This window comes from Muntiacus reevesi, chromosome 6 (assembly GCF_963930625.1).
Source record: "Muntiacus reevesi chromosome 6, mMunRee1.1, whole genome shotgun sequence".
Classification (NCBI taxonomy): Eukaryota; Metazoa; Chordata; class Mammalia; order Artiodactyla; family Cervidae; genus Muntiacus; species Muntiacus reevesi.
Genome location: NC_089254.1, coordinates 41,347,999 through 41,371,106, shown reverse-complemented (window position 1 = coordinate 41,371,106; position 23,108 = coordinate 41,347,999). Strand labels below are relative to the sequence as shown.

General features: G+C 35.8%; 2 protein-coding genes across 2 annotated transcripts in view; one reads left to right on the top strand and one right to left on the bottom strand.

Moving 5' to 3' along the window:
- The window catches only part of PTPN12 (protein tyrosine phosphatase non-receptor type 12), an 86,592-nt gene that overhangs the window by 26,459 nt on the left and 37,025 nt on the right, over window positions 1–23,108 (top strand). The window contains exons 2-3 of the mRNA XM_065938595.1: window positions 10,458–10,566; window positions 21,709–21,785. Of these exons, the coding sequence (XP_065794667.1) occupies window positions 10,458–10,566; window positions 21,709–21,785 (186 nt within the window). The remainder of the gene's footprint in view (window positions 1–10,457; window positions 10,567–21,708; window positions 21,786–23,108) is intronic.
- LOC136171222 (developmental pluripotency-associated protein 3-like) lies at window positions 14,505–15,022 on the bottom strand. The gene has a single exon (XM_065939988.1). It carries the CDS (start codon window positions 14,994–14,996, stop codon window positions 14,505–14,507), a length of 492 nt encoding a protein of 163 aa, XP_065796060.1. The 5' UTR covers window positions 14,997–15,022.

Here is a 23,108-nt window from a genome sequence, read left to right as displayed (position 1 = left end):
GACACAACTTAGTGACTAAACCACCATAAGAAGTCAGCTAATCTGAAGCAGGTAATTAAAAATGTTCCTTAAATTCCTTATCTGTTGATCTTATATGCTCTTCTCAGTCTTTACATATTTAAAGGCAAGCTCTATGGTGAATGTTGGGTAGGGTGCTTTGCATGCATGATGATGAACACAAATGTGTTTTTCTGTCTCTACTCCTTGGCATACATTAATTATCAGTTATTTATTATTTTGTTATGCCACCAAATTTCCCATTTTTACATAGTCATTCAAAGGGTTTCTTAAATATTTTTAATTGAAAAGACAATACAATTCCTTTAATATAATTAAAGGAAAGAAAATTAAGTTACCCATCATTCTGTCTTTAAAACAACTATCTTTCTTCATTGGTAGTGGGACTAGAAAGTTAAGGGCCAGGTTTGGTAGCTGTTTACTGAGGTATTCTCACTGGAACTTGAAACTGGTTGGATGTGAGAGGAAGCAAGTGGACAGATAAGTGAGGAAAGTCCAAAACTACTGGGAGGTTTTAAGCCAGAAGGGCTAAGGAGGGTAGAGTTGCCATGAATATCAAAAGGGACATAGAAGCATTTGAAAAAGTCAGTCAATTTCTTTGTATCTAGTTAGATTTGAGAGGCTGTTGTGAATGTTCCAGAAAACACAGATTTGGAGATTGTGTCATATAATAGTTGTTTGTTGTTTAGTCAGTAAGTTGTGTCCTGCTCTTTTTTGACACCATGGACTACAGCCTGCCAGGCTCCTTTTGTCCATGGGATTCCAGGCAAGAACACTGCAGTGAGTTGCCATTTCCTTCCTCAGGGTATCTTCCCAACCCGGATTCTTTACCACTGAGCCACCAACAAAGCCCAATGTAATAGTTAAAGGAGTAGTAAGGAGCAGGGGATAGACTTGCTAAGAGACAAAATTGGAGGAGACAATAGATGAATAGAGAACACATACTTAAAGGACCAGAAAGGGTAAGAGGAAAGTCAGGAGACAGTAGTTTCATGGAATCGAAGAAAAGAGTTTTAAAAAGAGGTAGATCATTTGTTAAACACTTTACAGGAATTGAGGCTATTAATTTTGATGCCTTTTGGAGATTATTGGTGACTTCAGAGCAGTAGTTTTCAGTACAAGTGGTAAAGAGAAGAATGAAATTTTCAGGGGGTTCAGGAGTTAATGGTTTACCAGAAGTATAAGTTTCATTTCCATATAGTGGATATGAATTGAGCTTTCTTAAATTGCAAAGGTGACTCTTCCTGTGCTACATTTGTTTTTGCAAAGATGAAAATATGAATTCTACATCCACACTATTAATTTAAGGGGTCTTTGTTTTTTAGTTGGACAGTTATTGTAACTTAATGTGTTGACCCTGGGACTCAAAATCTTCAAGTCTACTGTATGTTTATACTATATATTTTGGAATAATGAGATTAGTGATGAATTGCTTTAGAATACTTTGAGAGTCTGGGCTTAGAGTATTTCCCAGTTTAGACTACAGAGTAATGAGGACTATAGTGATTGTGTTTTCTTAAGTCAAGACATAACCAGATGAAGGGAGGCATAGTCAGAAGCTGGAGTATTAATACGTAGATTTTGGAAATTTTTGAGCAATTTGCTGTGGAGACAGTGGAAGAAAATCTTTGACATTGGGATTGACATAGAAAATATGGAATCAATGTTTGCATGAGTTAAATGATGAGAGGGGCATGAGATAAAGGATGATGAAGAAACAGATGAAAGAGAAGGTAAGGACTTTGTGAGCAGAAACAAAAATAAACCTGAGAACCCATTTTTTTCCCATTTACTGTATTTAAATTATTAGTTATTTTTTACATTTATTTTTAGACTAAACCACGTGGCATGTGGATGTTAGTTCCCTCACCAGGGATTGAACCTTTGACCTTTGCAGTAGCCGCAGAGTCTTAACCACTGAACCTCAACGGAAGTCCCTCCATTTGCTGTATTAACAAAACAATTGTATTGTCCTCTTAGTTCAAATAGGATTCTAGTTTTTTTCTATATAATTTATAAATTATATCTTCTAATATTTTGATCTTGAGAAAGTACTATATTTTCTTTTCCAACTAGAAAACTGGAGTCCTTCCTTTAAGAAAAGGAAGCCATTTGCTTGTTGTCTAGGATATGCAAAAAATGATTATAGGCTTGATGTGAAATTTTTTACTACCTTTTTTTCTGTTAGCTTTTGTGCTTTGCCATATTAATTGTTTTAACATAAAGTCTGCAGTACAAAGTTTTATTTAAAAACTAATTCTCAAAATGAAGATCTATTGCTTCATCCATTCATGGAGGATTGTAAAACTACTGTGTTGAAGAGATCCCCTTTGCTAGTATTTAATGGAACTAGGAATTGAACCCTAGCTTCTTTGACTTAAAGCTGTCTCATTATGAAGTGATAATGAAGTTTAAGGAGGGAAGGAAAATCACTTCCTAAGTTTACTGGCCAATTCTGATTTGCATCCTTTCCCTCTGACTATTACCACCTGAGAAGACCTAAACAGTGTTATTGACTTGCTGGAGTTTGTCACAGGTTACACTGGTAGTAGCTGTTATTAATTGAATAAGACATGGTCTCTATCTTCAGGGAACTCATATTCTATCAGGGATGGTATATGTACACATATAAATAATTATTGCAAATTGGGATATGTCCTAGATGAGAGATAAATATCAAGTGCTGTGAGTAGAAATGAGGAAGCAATAAGGGAGGAAGTGGAGATAGGGTTGGGTTCCAGTACTATTCTCAGGAAATGTTTCAACAAGATGATTTCTGTACTGAGCAGTAAAGAAGCAAGGAGTTTGCTTGGCCAACTGAAAATAACTGAAGCATTGAAATTTACGTGAACAAGGAGTAAAATTGTTTTATTACCTAGAGACTGGTAAGATTGGCCCCTTTGATGCATGTGTGTTCATTTGTGTCCAGTTCTTTGTGACCCTGTGAACTGTAGCCCACCAGGCTCATCTGTCCATGGGATTCTCCAGGCAAGAATACTGGAGTGGGTTGCTATTTCCTCCTCCAGGGGATCTTCCTGACCTAGGGATCAAACCTACATCTCCTGCATGGGCAGATGAATTTTTTTATACTGCTGTGCTATCTAGGAAGCCCACGATTGGCCCCTATTTACTTCAAAGTATATCTTTTAAGTACCAGCCCTGACTTACATTTTTTTTTTTTTAATAATTTTCATTGGAGTATAGTGGTCTTACAATGTTATGTTAGTTTCTACTATATAGCAAAATGAAGCAGCGGTATGGGCCCTGACTTAGCTTTAATGAGAAGGTATAGGGATGCATTTCTGAATAATGACAGATAAGTTAGTCTGTCATGCAGCAGTAGGTAAAAGGGTGAGCAAAGATAGGAAGATGAATTTTGAAAGGCAGAGTTGCATAATTTGCAACTAAAGGTAAACATTGCAGTTGTGTACTTGAAAGACCTGTTATTTTAACTGCTTATAAGTTATTAAGCATACATATTTTTACATAAATATATTTGTAAAGATATAAAGAATAGCCAGTTAGAGAGTGTATGTTTTATGGAAATTATACTCTGATTTTACTACTTGATGCTGCTACTTTGTATTTGAGGTTTTAAATTTTTTAATTTTGTCTTAATAATCATCCAGTTATTGTCGTTGGGTTAACTCAGTAGTATTATGAGTCAGTGGCTTTTTGTGTCTGATGACATTAATATTTTAGGCATAAAACCAGATGAATTTTTTTCATCTCAGTTGTTACTGTCTGCCAACTATGTGCCACAGTACACATAGATGAATTTTAAAACTTCAGATGAATTTTCCTGATAATTGCTTCAGAAATATTACAGAGCAAGGGCAAAAGCAGTACTGTTTAGTTATTCTTATATTTTGCTACAGTATAAAGTAATTTCACTTTATTTAACTTTAATGTACATTATTATGATTTGCATATTCTTGTGTGCATATTTTCTAAAATTAGTGTCTTATAAAGTTGATACTGTTTTTTTCAGTTGTTGGGGACATTTAGGAATTGGAGGCAGTAGTGTATGGCCTAATAACAGAGTATGAGAAGGATTGATCTCCAATACCTAATTTATCTATTTTCCATCTTACACTAAAAAGAATTTGAGTTGCCTTAATTTTATTTAAGCTCTACTGTTTTTCTGTCAATTTGTTTTCTTTCTTCTTTTATTTTTTCATTTATTTTTATTAGTTGGAGGCTAATTACAGTATTGTAGTGGTTTTTGTCATACATTGACATGAATCAACCATGGATTTACATGTATTCCCCATCCCGACCCCCCCCTCCCACCTCCCTCTCCACCCGACTCCTCTGGGTCCTCCCAGTCCACCAGGCCCGAGCACTTGTCTCATGCATCCAACCTGGGCTGGTGATCTGTTTCACTACAGATAATATACATGTTCCGATGCTGTTCTCTAGAAACATCCCACCCTTGCCTTCTCCCACAGAGTCCGAAAGTCTGTTCTGTACATCTGTGTCTCTTTTTCTGTTTTGCATATAGGGTTATTGTTACCATCTTTCTAAATTCCATATATATGCGTTAGTATACTGTATTGGTCTTTATCTTTCTGGCTTACTTCACTCTGTATAATGGGCTCCAGTTTCATCCATCTCATTAGAACTGATTTCTTAATTGTTCTGATTGAAAATCCAGGTCAGAATCAAATTTAATACTTGTTCTTGTCTACATGTACTCTGAATTCTAGGTCTGTTTGGTTAAAATGAAGAGAATTAGATAAATTTGAGGGGCAGAGCTAACACAGCTTGCCAGTGGATTGGATGTTGAGGTGAGAGGAGGTAAAGGGTAGGAGTCAGGATGATTCCCAGCTTTTAGGCTTGAGCGACTGGCGAATGGTGGTGCTGTTTGGACTTGTGTTTGGACATTTTGTGATGCCTCTGGGACACCCAGTGGACAATTGAGCAGACAGTTCTGGAGTCAGCAAGCTCACAAACACATTCTCATTCGCTTTGGTCCTTGGATAAACAAGGAAACTGTTCTACCCTTTTAAAGAACCAAGTCTTAACACACAACTGGATACCTTAAAGAGGATAGTCATGTTGTATATGGCTTTAGAGGCCTCTGAGAATCAGTTACTGATTTAGAATTGGAGAGTAAACCTTTTGTGTTTTTAAAAAGTAAAGAGAAAGTGATTTGTTTGAAACTTTAAAACACAGTGATTGTTAAACCCTATTTTTATTTGCATCACAAATTCTAACATATCAGAGACATCTCTGTAACTTGCCTGAGAAGTCTAATTAAACAATTCTTAAAATCACTTGTTTTAATGTGATTGAGGGAGCCTGGTGGGTTGCCGTCTATGGGGTCGCACAGAGTCGGACACGACTGAAGTGACTTAGCAGCAGCAGTTTATAAAGTACAGTAAGATACCCAGTCTCTGTCTTCAGTGTTATAGTTTAATGGGTGAGACATTAAACTATAAATACTTTTCACAAGTGGTAATAGAGTAATGAATTCTTGACTGCTTAGTTCTGGGAATTGGGAGCAATGAGGAAGGGAAGGTTTAAGAGAGCCTTCAGAAAGGAAATAACACTCTAGCCAGAGTGGTCCTACTAACTCACCAGAAAGAGTAAAACCTGTAGAACTGAGGGGTGGAAGGTTGCTGGTGGTGGTGGTGGTGGCCGTGGTGATAAATCTATATGGCTGAAGTGTCATACTCTGTGTGACAGAGTGTTATAAAAAGAAGCTGGGAAATTAGACAGGCAACTTTCAAAATATGTTAAAATTAAAGGATGTGGTGATTTATCTAGGACGTGATAGACTCATTGGAGAATTTTCAGGTGTGGGATTTAAAATGACCAGACTTGCTTTATAGAATAGAAACTCTAGAGTGGAATTATATGAGTTTATTATGTGATTTTTCTCAAAATTTTAAGGGTAGCTGAAAATGTCTTTCTTAAAGGTTTTTTTTTTCCTTTGCTTAGTTAAAAAAGCCACACATAATAAAGGATGTGAATAGTACTTATAACTTTATGTAAATATACCATTTAGCTATATTTTTGCTCAGTTAGGACAATGATTTCTAAGTATTTTCTTGCTTTAGTATAATTATGTGTAACTTAATAAATAAATAATTTTTATTAGTGTTTGGTTCAGTGCTGTTCTCATACAACTGTCACATAGCACTGTACTTAAAAATAACGCTCCTTAGTACATTGTGACGTGTTCTCAATTTCATAGAGACAACATCACTACAGATAATGGAAACGGTGGTCAGGAAATTAAAATGACATTATATGTGTAAGTACTTTCCATTTCATATAGTTAAATAAACCTTGGTGGTGCTGTTTCCTCCAAGCACTAATGAGAGATTAAACTTTATGTGGTATTAAAAGAATGAAACCGTTTTCTTTTGTCTAGCCCAGCATTCAGATGTTATTCTAAAATTAACTTATTTAGCATATAAGAATTAAGTATGCTCTGGTAATACAGGGCATTACACTTTTTAATCTGACAATAATCTTGTACTCATAGAGTTTAAAGTTTAGTAGAGGAAGTAACATGCATTCTGTTTATGTATTTGTCATGCAGTTCAGTCACTATACTCCTTCTTGAACATACTTTACACCAGGGGCTCGTAAGCACAGATTCCAGACTGTAGCAGCAGCAGCATCACCTGGGAACTCATTAAATACAAATTCTGAGGGTGGGTCCCTGCAGTTTCTCGTCTAACAAGCCCTCCAGGTGATTGTGAAGCGTGCTCAAAATTGACAGTATGAATGAAGCATGCTTTATAATATGCAACACTCCCAGGAAAACAAATTGCCTAGAATATGTGATGCCTTTTGATCTCTGATCTAGGAAAGGCTTTATTTAAAGAAAGAAAGAAAATTGTAGTAGCAAATAACATTTAAAGAGTTTCAGAAATATTCTATAGTAATTGTTAACAATAATTGAGCCCATTTTTTTCATGCCAGGCTCTTTGCTGAGAGTAGTTATTATTCTCAGATCACAGAGGAGGAGACACAGGTTAAATATATTCAGTGTCTTACAGCTAGAGAGTTTCAGATCAAGAACTTTAATTCAACCAAATAACTATAAAACTGATTCTTTGTTAGGAAATAAGTTCCTATTTGAAGATATCTTTTTAATATAGTTGGGTAGAATTTTTTATGTCAATTTTTTAAATGCACAAAACAATTTTTTATGTTTAATGGACCACCATGGTTTTATTTATACTATATCATAGATTAGTATCTCTAAGAGGTAAGAACATAGGTTATTATCTCTAAGAGGTAAGAAAGTTTCTAAGTATGCTACTTACATAGATTTGTTGGAAGCATGACTGTAGAAAAACATCCTATGTTGTGTTCAGTTCAGTTCAGTCACTCAGTCGTGTCTGACTCTTTGTGACCCCATGAATCACAGCACGCCAGGCCTCCCTGTCCATCACTAACTCCTGGAGTTTACTCAAACTCATGTCCATCGAGTTAGTGATGCCATCCAGCCATCTCATCCTCTGTCGTCCCCTTTTCCTCCTGCCCCCAACCCCTCCCAGCATCAGGGTCTTTTCCAATGAGTCAACTCTTCGCATGAGGTGGCCAAAGTATTGGAGTTTCAGCTTCAACATCAGTCCTTCCAATGAACATCCAGGACTGATCTCCTTTAGGATGGACTGGTTGGATCTCCTTGCAGTCCCAGGGACTCTCAAGAGTCTTCTCCAACACCACTGTTCAAAAGCATCAATTCTTCGGCGCTCAGCTTTCTTCACAGTCCAACTCTCACATCCGTACATGACCACTGGGAAAACCATAGCCTTGACTAGACGGACGTTTGTTGGCAAAGTGATGTCTCTGCTTTTAAATATGCTATCCAGGTTGTTGTGTTAGTCTTTAAGAAAACTGGATCTATAAAAATTCAGACTCAAATTAGATATTTACTTGTACACAAAAGTGTTCTTAAAGCTTCATATATGAGAAATGAAAAGTAATTTCCTATAAAAATTTTAATTTGCATGTTTAAATAACATAATTTCTCTTATAATAAGAAATGCTTAGAGTGACTGGAGCAGGCATTCCAGAAGTGCATTTACATTTTACAATTAAATTCATCCTCTCTTTCCTTTTCTTTGTAGTTTTTTTTGTTTTGTTTTTTAGTGTGTGTGGGTGTTTTTTTTTTTTCCCAACGATAGTTACCTAAGTTATAGTCTCTTACCCCTGTGTTTCTGCTACTGTTTGGATTGCTATCTTTCTGTTAGTCACATTCACGTAGAATATTTTGTAATACATTGATACTATATTTGAAAATATTTGAGCAGAGAAAATTAAAAATTGCATAAATATGCAAGATATATATGTAAGTAACTAGGAGGATCTTTGTTAATGTAGAATAGAGAAATTGTCAATAAAATTTTCTACTTTTATTTTTTAAATAATTTTATTTTTGAATAGGTAATGCATTCATATAATCCAAAATGTACGAAAGAATGTATAGTAATGTTTCCTTCCCATCCATAGCATACAGCTACTCCTTCTCTTCCCCATAGACAACAACCTTTGTAAAGAGTTTGAGATGTTTTATGCACGTACAAGCAAATACAAATAAATATTTTAAACACTAACAGTAATATATATACTACTGTGTTCTCTGCTTTTTTACACTTCATATATATTTTTGAGATCTTTCCATATCACTGTATATTAAGAGCCTCGTCATTTGTTTTCAACCCTGCTTCTGTAAATGAAACAGACCTTTTTAGCCAGCCCTCTACTGTCTTTTCCAATTTTGTGTTCTTTTCCTGTTATAAATAATTCTGCCATAAATAACTGTGTGTGTACATCATTTCATAAGCGTGTGCCATTAATCTAGAGAACAAATTTGTAGACGTGCATTTCTAGGTTAAGAGGTTATGTGTATTTGTAATTGCCAAATTACCCTCCTTAGGGGTTGTACTAATATTCTTTTCTACCAGTGTTGTGTCAAAGTTCTGGTTTTCCCACACCCTCACCAACAGCACATTTACTTTTAAATAACTACAATTCCCTACCCCCCCATGCACTTCCATACTTTGAAAACTTTATTACTACAGGAAATAACATCGTAAAAGTGGACAGTTTTGCTTTGGCATTGTGCCTGTGCAAAACAAAATTCTAGTTAAGATTTTTCATTTTTAAAAAACATATTCCTGCTTTAGGTCTCTAAGATTGGGATGATAAAATTTAGGAGTTTTTCAGAGAAGAAGAAAAACTTATTTATTCTGTATGTGAGGGTCTACTTTAAGATTATTTCAAATGTTAAATGTTAAGTATGTCAATACAAGAATAAGTTAAGGATGTTCAATTAAAGTTCTATCTGTAAAAATACAGACATACTATTCTTAGTTGCTTAATTATCAGTATCACAAGGAACAAAAATAAAATGGTGAAAAAATTAAATGTTACCAGACATCTTTTTCATTTGTATTTAATACTTTTGTTGAATAGTAAAACCAGAATGCCTTCGATATGTTTTTAAGCCTGGAAGAAAGTAGGTTCCTTTGAAATTAGATTTCAGCAATGTGGTTGAGTAGTGAATTTAAACAATTCACAATGCTGACTTTCAGTGCTTCTGAAAGCAGGAAGTGTATTACTGACATGCAGAAATATTCCAGCCCAAAGAACATCCCTACTGCCATATGTGGTAAGAATTTCTCACTAACTCACAAACCACTTCTGTAATGCACTGAATAAGCAGAATTGGTCTTTGTTGAACATTTCCAATTGAGTATCAAAGAACTTTGTTTTGCAGTGTCTTATAAGTAATTATTAGCTTATGCCTTGGAAGGAGCCTGGCACATCATGGGTGCTCAAGGTTTACTGAGAGAAGAAATAAGAACTTTTATATAATCTTTTAGGTGTGATTTTAAAGTTTGTTCTTTGGATCCTGAGTTAAATATTCTGACTCAGCTTAAAAATGGTTTCTTTAAATAAAATTATTTATATCTGGTGCCGTGTTGTGCTCAGTTGCTCAGTCATGTGCAACTGTTTGTGACCCGATGGACCGTAACCCGCCGGGCTCCTCTGCCCATGGAACTTTCCGGGCAAGAATACTGGACCGCTTTCCATTTCCTACTCCAGGGGAACTTCCTCACCCAGAGATCAAACCCAGTCTCTTCAGTCCTGCATTGTTAGGTGGACTCTTTACCACTTTTATTCTACTGCCACTTTTATTTTACTGTCCCCCTTTTAAAATTACTAGTTGGAATATTAATCTTAGGTTTGCTCTTATGCTAAGAAAAAAATCTTAGGGTTAATTATTAAGGGCTTAATTATTAAGAGCTAGGGAGATTACCGTGAACTTAGAAAAACAAGAAAATGAGTTGTGAGAAATTGGGGTTAGCAAAATTCAATGAAGAGCTATATATCATTCAAATTTTCATTAACATTTTGAAATACTAATGTTTTTCTAAATTTGAATCTTCTTTTCTTTTGATTTTAAGCGACTAAGAAGATTGTCAACCAAATATAGAACAGAAAAGATTTATCCCACAGCCACTGGAGAAAAAGAAGAAAATGTTAAAAAGAACAGATATAAGGACATACTGCCATGTAAGTTTAAAATGCCATTAATGGAACAAATGGATATGCTAATTAGTAGTTTTATAGCTTAAACTAGCTTTATTCTTCCTAATGAGTTTATTTGTTAAGAAAATAATGATGAGCTTCTCTTTTAAGGTACACTACAAGATAATAATTTGTGGTTGTGCTTGCCTTTGCTTATGATAGTAGATTTTGCTGTTGTTTTATTGTTCATTTTTTTCCCCTTTAAGCATCACAATTACTCTGATACTGCCCCACTTTTAAATCTGAAAAATCCAAGTAAAAATATCTTTTGTGGACTCCCTGTTCAGAGAAATTTTTTGTAAAAAATAAAATAATACAGACATAATTCAATAAGTATAATACATTTTATAAAATGCTAAAAATATTAACTCATCTATTATCTATTCATAAGAACTATAATTGATTAATGGAGCATTAATAATGAACTATGAAAAACAATGAACCATGATTCATGCTTGTGTGTCTGCTTGTTCTTAGTAGTCTAAGAACATGGTATGTATCTCTGAGGTTATGCCTAAGACTGATAGCATTATAATCTATCAGAATACCTTTAACTATAAAAGTTAAAAATTTATATCATACCTGCTGCCTTTTAAAGCTGACAATAGTCTTTCTCTTTTCCTTCCTTCAAGTATCTAGAAATGTATACATTCCATGATACCATTCTCTCAACTCTCCTTTCATCCTTTTTTTCCTAGCTTTATTGAAGTATAATTGACAAAATCTCATTCATTCCTAAAGCTTATTCTCTCTAAAATGTCCTTGATAAAATTTCCAGTGACTTTAATTATCATATTTGATAGACTTTTACTATTATTATTGTTGTTGTTGTTTAGTGCTTATTCTTTTCTGTTAACTATTTTGATGTTGTTGACCAGTCTTTATTTTTTAAATTTCCTTCTTTTATAATATCCCTTTTTCAAATTGCCTCCTCCCTCACTTGTCTTCTTCCCTCTTTCTTACTGTCCTCTTTGCATAAATTTCTTCCTTCATCCTTGTTATTCAGCTTTACTCTCAGATATGGGATCTGCAGGTGGCTGGTAGCAGCACAGTTATTACAAGCTGGCAGCAGAGCATAATGAAGAGTTCTGACTGGAGTTCAAGTCCTACTTCTGTCACCTGTTATCTGTGTGATTTTGGATTTATGCTTTCTGTGCTTTAGTTTCTTCATCTTCAAAATGGAGATTAAAATAATAATTACCTTAAAAGATTACTTTGTGCATGTACAATGCCTACAGTTGTCCCGAGCACATAGTAACCACTCATTAAGCTTTTGGAAAATATAATTTCACTTTTCTTACCAATCCACTTGAGAGTAGTGAATAGTATGGGTTTCTGAATGGTTCTTTTAAATTAAGCAATATGATTTTGAGGTACTCTTAATTATGCTCTAGAATTAATATTCAGTTCATTTCAGTTCAGTCGTGTCTGACTCTTTGCGACCCATGAACCACAGCACTCCAGGCTTCCCTGTCCATCACCAACTCCCAGAGTTGACCCAAACTCATGTCCGAGTCAGTGATGCCATCCAACCATCTCATCCTCTGTCGTCTCTTTCTCCTCCCCCCTTCAATCTTTCCCATTATCAGGGTCTTTTCAAATGAGTCAGCTCTTCACATCAGATAGCTAAAGTATTGGAGTTTCAGCTTAAACATCAGTCCTTCCAATGAACACTCAGGACTGATCTCCTTTAGGATGGACTGGTTGGATCTCCTTGAAGTCCAAGGGACTCTCAACAGTCTTCTCCAACACCACAGTTCAAAAGCATCAATTCTTCGGCACTCAGCTTTCTTTATAGTCCAACTCTCACATCCATACATGACCACTGGAAAAACCATAGCCTTGACTAGACAGACCTTTGTTGGCAAAGTAATGTCTCTGCCTTTTAACATGCTATCTAGGCTCATAACTTTGCTTCCAAGGAGCAACCGTCTTTTAATTTCATGGCTGCAGTCACCATTGGCAGTGATTTTTGAGCTCCCCAAAAAAGTCAGCCACTGTTTCCACTGTTTCCCCATCTATTTGCCATGAAGTGATGGGTTGCCATAGTTTTCTGAATGTTGAGCTTTAAGCTAATGTTTTCACTCTCCTCTTTTACTTTCATCAAGAGACTCTTTAGTTCTTCTTCACTTTCTGCGATAAGGGTGGTGTCATCTGCATATCTGCTGCTGCTGCTAAGTCGCTTCAGTTGTGTCCGACTCAGTGCAATCCCATAGCCGGCAGCCCACCAGGCTCCTCTGTCCCTGGGATTCTCCAGGCAAGAATACTGGAGTGGGTTGCCATTTCCTTCTCCATCTGCATATCTGAGATTATTGATATTTCTCCCAGCAATCATGATTCCAGCTTGTGCTTCCTCCAGCCCAGTGTTTCTCATGATGTACTCTGCATATAAGTTAAATAAGCAAGGTGACAATATACAGCCTTGACATACTCCTTTTCCTATTAGGAACCAGTCTATTGTTCCATGGCCAGTTCAAACTGTTGCTTCCTGACCTGTGTACAGATTTCTCAAGAGGCAGGTCAGGTGGTCTGGTACTCCCATCTGTTTCAGAATTTCCTACAGTTTATTGTTACCCACACAGTCAAAGGGTTTGGCATAGTCAATAAAGCTGAAATAGATGTTTTTCTGGAACTCTCTTGCTTTTTCGATGATTCAGCAGATATTGGCAATTTGAACTCTGGTTCCTCTGCCTTTTCTAAAACCAGCTTGAACATCTGGAAGTTCCCGGTGTACATATTGCTAAAGCCTGGCTTGGAGAATTTTGAGCATTACTTTACTAGAGTGTAAGATGAGTGCAATTGTGCAGTAGTTTGAGCATTCTTTGGCATTGCTTTTCTTTGGGATTGGAATGAAAACTGACCTTTACCAGTGCTGTGGCCACTGCTGAGTTTTCCAAATGTGCTGGCATATTGAGTGCAGCACTTTCACAGCATCATCTTTTAGGATTTGAAATAGCTCAACTGGAATTCCATCACCTCCACTAGCTTTGTTTGTAGTGATGCTTTCTAAGGTTCAATTGACTTCACATTTCTGGATGTCTGGCTCTAGGTGAGTCATAACACTATCGTGATTATCTGGGTCCTGAAGATCTTTTTTGTACAGTTCTTCTGTGTATTCTTGTCACCTCTTCTTAATATCTTCTGCTTCTGTTAGATCTATACCATTTCTGTCCTTTATTGAGCCCATCTTTGCCTGAAATGTTCCCTTGGTATCTCTAATTTTCTGGAAGAGATCTCTAATCTTTCCCATTCTATTGTTTTCCTTGATTTCTTTGCATTAATCACTGAGGAAGGCTTTCTTATCTCTCCTTGCTATTCTTTGGAACTCTACATTCAAATGGGTAGCTTTCCTTTTCTCCTTTGCTTTTTTTTTTTTGGGGGGGTAATAAGTATTATTTATTTAATACATAGCTAGCAAAAACAAGTCTAAAATAAGAACAAGGATTTATCTTAAAGTTACTCAAAGAAGTCTGAAGTTTTTTTAAGATCTTCTATAAACACATCTATTCGCTACTGAAAACTGAAACAGCACATCAAAAATTTTTATTACTATTTAACACACTAATAAGGCTCTGGCCAAGTCAGCCAATGTTATCTTTACATTTCTTTCCAAGTTAATTTGTTTCAAATTCTTGATGTTGAGTTTCATCTTATAGCGAACTTCAGGTTTAAGAAACAGGCAATACCTGAGACTTAAGTAGTACTTCTTGGTGTCAGATTAAAGTGGAACTAGTGTATATTCAAATCATCTCAAATCCAAGCTACATATAGATTCCTCATAAGTTAACTGTATTAAGGTGGAAAAGAGATGCAAGTAAAAAAGACAAACTTACAATATACATTATCAAAATATTGGTACAATCTTTCCCAAGCTGCTTCATAATGATCCTAAAATTACCAGCAAGAAAACAGTACAAGAATGTTTATGACTCATTTGATTCCATGACATAATTACTGTATGTTGTGTTGTAATAATTCTCATAATTATCATCAGAAGGATTTCTCTTAAACTGGCAATAACTACAGGTACACTGGAATCTTCGCATTCTTGATCGAATCTCAGTGTCCTTCTGCTGCTGTAGTTCTCTTTGAGAGTCAGAACGAGGAACTCCATTGGCATAGCGAAGTCTGAGAGATTCAATCAGCTTTCTCAACCTGTATCTCCGCTCACTCAACACTGTTCTCACCCCTCTCCGCCTATTTGGTGTTTTCTCACTAAGTAACTGCCCGGTTGGTTGAGATGGGTATTCTGGTAGATACGGCAACTTGATACTAGGGTTGAGAGTCAAGTTACCGAGGTTCGTTGCTAACATTTCAGAGAGTTGAGTGGCAACCTGCATTGCCTGAGAAGCATCCTCGATGGATGTTTTAAGAGACTCTAGGGTCCAGGTTGGGTTATCCTCTGATGAATCCATCGGAAGTCTAGTCACAGCTTGAAGCTCCTCCTTGACCTTTGGGTGCCAGTGGAAGGTGATGCTGTAGGCCCAAACTGCTCCAAAGAAGCCTGGAGGAATTATAGAGCTAAGAAAGGGGGGAAAAAAAACTCAGGCTGACGCGCCAAAGTCTCTCCTTTGCTTTTGACTTCTCATCTTTTCACAGGTATTTGTAAGGCCTCCTCAGACAGCCATTTTCGTTTTTTTCATTTCTTTTTCTTAGGGATGGTCTTGATCCCTGTCTCCTGTACAATGTCATGAACCTCCATCCATAGTTCATCAGGCACTCTATCAGATCTAGTCCCTTAAATTTTCTCACTTCCACTGTAAGGGATTTGATTTAGGTCATAACTGAATGATCTAATGGTTTTCCCTACTTTCTTCAATTTTAGTCTAAATTTGCCAATGAGGAGTTCCCAGTCTGAGCCACAGTCAGCTCCTGGTCTTGTTTTTGGTGACTATATAGAGCTTCTCCATCATGGCTGCAAAAAATATAATCAGTCTGATGGTGTTGGCCATCTGGTGATGTCCACATGTAGAGTCTTCTCTTGTGTTGTTGGAAGAGGGAGTTTGCTATGAGAAGTGCATTCTCTTGGCAAAACACTATTAACCTTTGCCCTGCTTCATTCTGTACTCCAAGGCCAAATTTGCTTGTTACTGCAGGTATTTCTTGACTTCCTACTTTTTTTTCCAGTCCCCTGTAATGAAAAGGACATCTTTTTTGGGTGTTAGTTCTAGAAGGTCCTGTAGGTCTTCATAGAACTGTTCAACTTTAGCTTCTTCAGCATTAATGGTTGGGGCATAGACTTGGATTACCATGATTTTGAATGGTTTGCCTTGGAAATAAACAGAGATCATTCTGTCATTGTTGAGATTGCATCCAAGTACTGCATTTCATACCCTTTTCTTGAGTATGAGGGCTACTCCATTTCTTCTAAGGGATTCCTGCCCACAGTAGTAGATATAATGGTCATCTGAGTTAAATTCACCCATTCCAGTCCATTTTAGTTTGCTGATTCCTGAAATGTCGATGTTCACTCTTTCCATCTCCTGTGACTACTTCCAATTTGTGTTGATTCATGGACCTAACATTCCAGGTTCCTATGCAATATTGCTCTTTACAGCATCGGACTTTGCTTCTCCCACTAGTCATATCCACAACTGGGTTGTTGTTTTTGCTTTGGAATGAAGAGGAGGAATTAATGTGCACACTCTTAAAGAAACAGTGTTTCCACCTTCTTTTTCTACCATCTGAGGAAATGAATCTCAAACAGCTTCAGGTTTCTGTTTTCATATGTTGTATCATTCATTCATTTTACAAGAAGCTTTGAACATATACAGTGCGCTGCATATCACAGCAGAAGACAAACTGACCAAATACCCTGCCCTTGTAGAGCTTATGGCGTAGGCAAGGCGATGAACAATTCAGATAACATGTGTGGTCTCTCACAGTGGTTAGTGCTATTGAGAATAATGTAGTAGGAGTTACATGGAGAGAAGTGAGAATAGGAGGAAGCTTCATTCATTTTTACTAGAGATAGAGGGGGAAGTTCAGTGCTGTCACACTGGCCCTCTGAAAAATAAAAGCCTTGCTTTGTATTGGTTGCCAGTTTCTTTAGGAAATGGATTATTTGCCATAATCATCAAAACAAAACTGAGCGAGGTACTAGCGTATGCCACTTTGCAGATAAAAAAGTGAGACAAAGGTTAAATAGCTTTAGTTCAGTTCAGTTCAGTTCAGTCGCTTAGTCGTTTCTGACTCTTTGAGAGCACGCCAGGCCTCCCTGTCCATCACCAACTTAAATAGCTTGCCACACAGCTAATAGTGTGGTGAGAATTTAAACCCGGGCAGTTTGTATCCAAAGCATTGGTTTTCAGCCACAGTGATTTTGCTCCTAAAGGCACATTTTAGCGATACTAGACGTAGTTTGGTTGTTTGGTTCTTATAACTAGGATGTGGAGTGAGCAGGCCGCTACTGGCATCTCATGCGTAGAGGACAGAAAAGCTACTGCATCCTACAGTCTAGAGGCCACAGCCTCCTCACAACAAAGAATAGCCAAGGTCAAATAAAAATTCGTGCTGAGCTTGAGAAGCCTTGTCCTAGAATCTGAGCTCTTAACCGTGGCGCAATAGGCAGAGTAGCAGTACCTTTTTACTTTATTTAAAGTTTGATAAGTCAGTTTCCAGTAAATTTCTAATCATTTTAATTTGGAAAATTAAATTGAAAGTAATAGTTTTTAGAAATACGTATTTTCCTCCTGTCATAAAAATAATGCAACTACTACATGACCCAACAGTGTTACTCCTGGCTATATATACACAAAAAACAAAAACACTAATTTGAAGAGATACATGCATCCCGGTATTTTTATATACCTCAGATATAAGTCATTTTTCAGGTATTATGATTTGCACATTTCCCCCCCCCCTCAGCTTATGGTTTGTCTTTTCATTTTCTTGGTGTCTTAATGCACACTTTTAATTTTCATGAAGTCCAGTTTATCAGTTTTATGGGTCATGCTTTTCATGTTCAGTTCCAAGAACTCTTTGCCTAATCCAGATGACAAAGATTTTCTCCTGTGTTTTTTTCATTTCATTCCTGTAAGTATTATAGTCTTAGCTGTTACATTTAAGTGTATAGTTATTTTTTAATATGGTGTGAGGTAAGGATCTAAAATAATCTTTGAGCACGTGGCATTGTTCCAGCACCATTTGTTGAAAATTATCCTTTCTCCACTGAATTGCCTTAGCTCTTTTGTTGGAAATCATTTGACCGTAAATGTAAGAATTTATTTCTGGACTCTTAATTCTGTTTCATTGACACCAGATCACAGTATCTTGATCATTGTAGCTTTATAGTAAGTTGCTTTTTTTTTTTTTATAGTAAGTTTTAAAAGCAAGAAGGAGTGTTAAGTTCTCTGTGTTCATCTGAAAAATAGGTTTGGTTATTCTCAGTCCTTTGCATTTCCATATAAATTGTGGGATAAGCTTGTCAATTTCTGCAAAAATTCCTACTGGAATTTTAATAAGGATTGTGTTGAATCTATGGATTAGTTTGAGGATAATTGCAATCTTAAAGCATATTGCCTCTTTAAATCTAAGTGTTCATCAACGGATGAATGGATAAAGAGTATTTATGTATATATATGTGCTGTGCTTAGTCGCTCAGTCGTATCCGACTCTCTGCAAACCTATGGACTGTATGTAGCCCATCAGGTTCCTCTGTCTGTGGGGATTCTCCAGGCAAGAATACTAGAGTGGGTTGCCAGCCCTTCTCCAGGGGATCTTCCCCACCCAGGAACTGACCCCGGGTCTCTCGCATTGTAGGTGGATTCTTGACCATCTGAGCCACCAGGGAACCATATATATAAGACAACTCTGTTTATTTAAATCTTTAATTTCTCTCAGCAGTGTTTTATGGTTTTCAGTGTACACATCTTGTATTTTTTCTTTTAAAAAGTTTTTATGCTGTTGTGAATGGAATTATTTTAATTTTATTTTCAAGTTGTTACTAGTATATAGAAATATAGTTCATATTTGCACATCGATTTTTTTTTTTCTCTCTTTTTTTAATCTACTGACCTTCAGACAGAGAAGGCTGCCAGGCCCCAGTCCATGGGGTCACAAGAGTCAGACACAACTTGGTGACTAAACGACCATGACCTTCCTGGACTCGTTTATCTTAGTAATTTTTCTGTGGAAATGTTAGGATTTTTTACATATCAGAATCTTGTCATTTGTAAATAATGATAGTTTTACTCCTTCCTTTTCAATCTGAGTGTCTGTTTTGCCTTATTTCACTGGCTGAAACCTCTAGTATAATGTTGACTTGAAGTGGCAAGAGCAGACATTCTTACTTTTGATCCATTAAAAGTAATTTCATAATCACTATTCAAAGATCACTTAGGTTTTTCTCAGGCTATCTTGGAGAGTTGGTTTATTTTATGCTAGACCACTGAGACCAGTCCCATAATTAAGAAATTTCTAGATACTCCTTTGTCAAGGATGACCTGTTGCTTTTGTTTGTTGAAAGGGCTAAAACTGAGCTGGCTAGCCTCTAGAAGTGATGGATCAGGGTATTCTGCCTATTCCAGTGTTATTATGGAGATTCTTTTCTTTCTCACACCTAGGATTTATCAATAGGTGTGTGTTTTCTTGGAGGCAACAATATATTTATATATTGTTTTGTGTGTGTACGTGTATTTGTTGTTGGAATAGATGTTGATGTTTGTTAAAGAAGAAAAAAGCTGCTACTTTAAAGAGCCGCCTGTGTAGTGAATACTGGTTTTATGTATTTGGAAATGGCTCCTGGGAAACTGCAGAAGCAGGCAGCAAAGCCATGAAATGAAAAACAATCATTTCTTTCATATTCTTTAAGTTATTTCTCCTCATGTTTATGTTTAACAGGACCACCAATAAAGAATCTTAAAATATGCATCCTATGTTATATACAGCATAATATTGATTTTTAAATTCTCAATCATATTCTATGATTATACAGTATGAAGCAGTGACTAGAAAATTTGCCTATGCCTTAGAATGTTTAAAAAAAAAGCCATTAAAAAACTATCATTGAAGTATGGCTGATTTACAATGTTGTGTTAGTTTTTGGTGTACAGCAGAGTGATTTAGTTACACATATACATTTTCATAATCCTTTTCATTATGGCTTATCACAGGATATTGAATAGTTTCCTGTGCTATGTATTAGGTCCTTATTGTCTATCCATCCTATATGTAATAGCATGCATCTGCTAATCTCAAATTTCCAATCCTTCTTTCCCCCTTCCACTCTCCCTCTTGGCAACCACAAGTTCATTTTCTATGTCCATCTATCTGTTCCTGTTTCATAATGTTCATTTGTGTCCTATTTTATATTCCAAATATAAGTGATGTCATATTGTATCTTTCTCTTTCTGACTTCACTTAGTATGATAATCTCTAGGTCCATCATGTTGTTTCTAATGGCATTATTTCATTTAAAAAAAAAATCCATTTCTGTGTCCCATCATGAACTGACTGAATCAGACTTACTGCAGAAATCTTGCAGATTTCTAAGAAATCTTGCTTTCTAAGTTGTTTTCCCCAGCCCTTTGTTGCTGTGTGATCAGCAATAGCTGAGATGAGAGTGGCAAAATGTTGACACTTACTGAAGATGGGTAATGGATAGATGAAGTTCTTTATACTATTTATTTTTATATACACATAAAATTTTCCAGAGAATTAAAAAAAAAAAATTTTCCAACTTGTATGTAGCAAGCAGCTTGGCACCAGTGTTGGCAGTCATTTGGGAGCCACTGTTCTCATCTGGATTCACAGTCCCCAGAAACATTTACTAAGGATTCAGTGGTCAGCCAACTATTGTACAAAGTCTCTGTCTTTGAGATACTTTGTTTATAGGCTGATATGCCACATGAATAAGGGTAATTAATTGGGACCTATCATTATTGGCAAACATGGTAAGAAGCAGCCTCATATAGTTTTTAACTGCCATTATACTGACTTCAGAATTGTTCTATTATCATTTACCCAAAGCATAGCATTTTTTATATGTAGATTTCTGATCTAAAATAGCTTTTTAACAAAGACATGTAGGATGTAATGAAACAAGGAACAAAGCATTGATACACATGTATGTATTCTCTTTCCTGGAAATATGGAAAGGGGATAAATAATTTTAATTGGAAACTAGTATGTTTTTCTTATATATCTCTTCCTACATATTTCCAAAGAAGATTTCACCAAAAATAAATAAATGAAATTAGCAGAACTGGGCCTTTGTATTGATGTATAAATTCAGTTTGTTTACTAATAAATTAAGTATTTTTCTTAAAAAGTTTGCTAGGGGATTTTCTTGACAGTCCAGTGGTTAGGACTCCACGCTTCCACTGCAGGGTGACGGGTTCAGCAAGGCAAAAAACAAAAAGTTTGTTAAGTTTATTTGTATTTGTTACCATTTCTGTATGTCTTTTTGTATTTTAATTGTCTTTAATAATCATTGTCCCTGGATTAGAAACAACCAAAATGATTGTGGCATGTTACATGTTATTAGGACCATGAAACTAGGTGATCCTACTACTTTAGTAGGATTTCATAGGCTCAAAATCTAGCGCCAGATATTTACTAAGTACAAAAGAAAGGATAATAATTTAACAGTGGAGGTATCAGCTGACACTAATTTAGCTGAGTGAACACTACCCATTAGTAAATATTATTTGTCAAGTGAAGTATTCAGCACTTTTCATACATCATCTTAATTTATTTGTCACTTTTACTTAATTTTTTACTTTTACTTAATTTTTATAATTTCTTATAAAATATGAAGGTCAGAGTTCCTTAAAAGAATTCTGACAAACTAATGTATTAAGTGGTTTTAGTGCTCACCACCTAAAATGCTTATTAAAAACTGTAAACATGTAAATCCCAAACTCTTGTATAATAAATCTAAGATGATGCCCAGGACTTTGTATTTTTAAAAGAGGTTCTGAATATTCTGATTCGTACTTTGAAACACAGCTTTATAATGAGACCTACTTCCTATCAATATGATGTTAGAAATTACCCTGCTTAAAGTCAATTTTCATTTTTTTAAAGTGAATAATTTTAGCTATTTAATCTTATTTATGGCTCATTAGGGAAAAAACTTGTCTGCTCATAGGACATTATTTAAAAAGTCCCTTTTTTTCCCTGTAGTTGATCATAGCCGAGTTAAGTTGACTTTAAAGACTCCTTCTCAAGATTCAGACTATATCAATGCAAATTTTATTAAGGTATGTATTAACGTTAAACGGTGTTTCTCTGCCATATTTAATGACTTTCTACAATACTAGTTTTATTAAAAAATTTTAAATTGCCTGATGTGATAGCAACAGTAAAAGAAGTAAAAATAAAGTCACAGCCATGACATATTTTTATGTTTTCCTTCTAGCATCCTTAAAGATTTTTGCTTAATTTTATGATAGTGGAGATAAAGTTCTTTTGTTTGTGTGTTTTTTCTTTTACATTGAAGGCTTATTATAAACACCTTTGTTGCTGATTAGGTGCTAAGTCACGTCCAACTTTTTGTTGACCCCCATGGACTGTGTAGCCTGCCAGGTTCCTCTGTTCATGAGATTTCCCCAGGCAAGAATATTGGAGTGGGTTGCTGTTTCCTTCTCCAGGGGATCGTCCAGACCCAGGGATTGAATCCGCATCTCCTGCATTGGCAGGCAGGTTCTTTACCACAAGCCACCTGGGAAGCCTTTACTGATTGCTAAATTGTCATGTTTGTTATGTACAGAGATGTACTTAGTCATTTCTGTTAATGAACCATATAGGGTATTTATCAGTAGAGAGATTCAGACTGCTACTTGAGTAAATAGAAGACTATTTTGTTCTGTTACTCTGTGCTTTTGAATTTATTTAGTACAGTATTTTGTTGAGAAAAATATTAAGGTGGTAAGTGTTATATGGTAAAATTAATATCAATGTTAACATTGAAGAATTATGGTTCCAAATAAAAGCTTTTTCCTGAAAAGCCAATTTTATTACAAATATGGCAGAGCCCAAAACTAATAGTTAATACTAGGGACTTCCCTGGTGGTCCAGTGGCTAAGACTTCCCACTCCTAATGCAGGGGTTCATTCCCTGGTCAGGGAACTAAATCCTGCATACTGCAACTAAAAAATAAACAGAAAGCTTCCACATGCAGTAACGAAGATCCTGAGTATTACAACTAATACCTGGCTTAACCAAATAAATGAATAAATATGAAAAAATAAAAAACTAATACATAGTTCATTCTTTCAGATGTAATTGATGCTTATGTTCTTTCATAAGGACATTTGTTAAAAGTTCTAGTTTTTAATTGTACCTAATAATACTGGCTCACTGTATGTGCTGGTTTAACATTTTAGTCTGCTAGTTTGTTTGATATATTCTTGGGTTTACTATTAAAAGTTTATTTAGTAGGTGCTTAAACCAAAGGCAGCTATGGAAGAATCTAGCTAAGAAAGAACTATTAGCTAGTTCTAGTCTTATTTTTTAGAATTGATGCATGCTTTTAAGTTTCTGCTAGTTAGTTTTGTTGACTAGGGCTTTCAATTCCTAGGTAA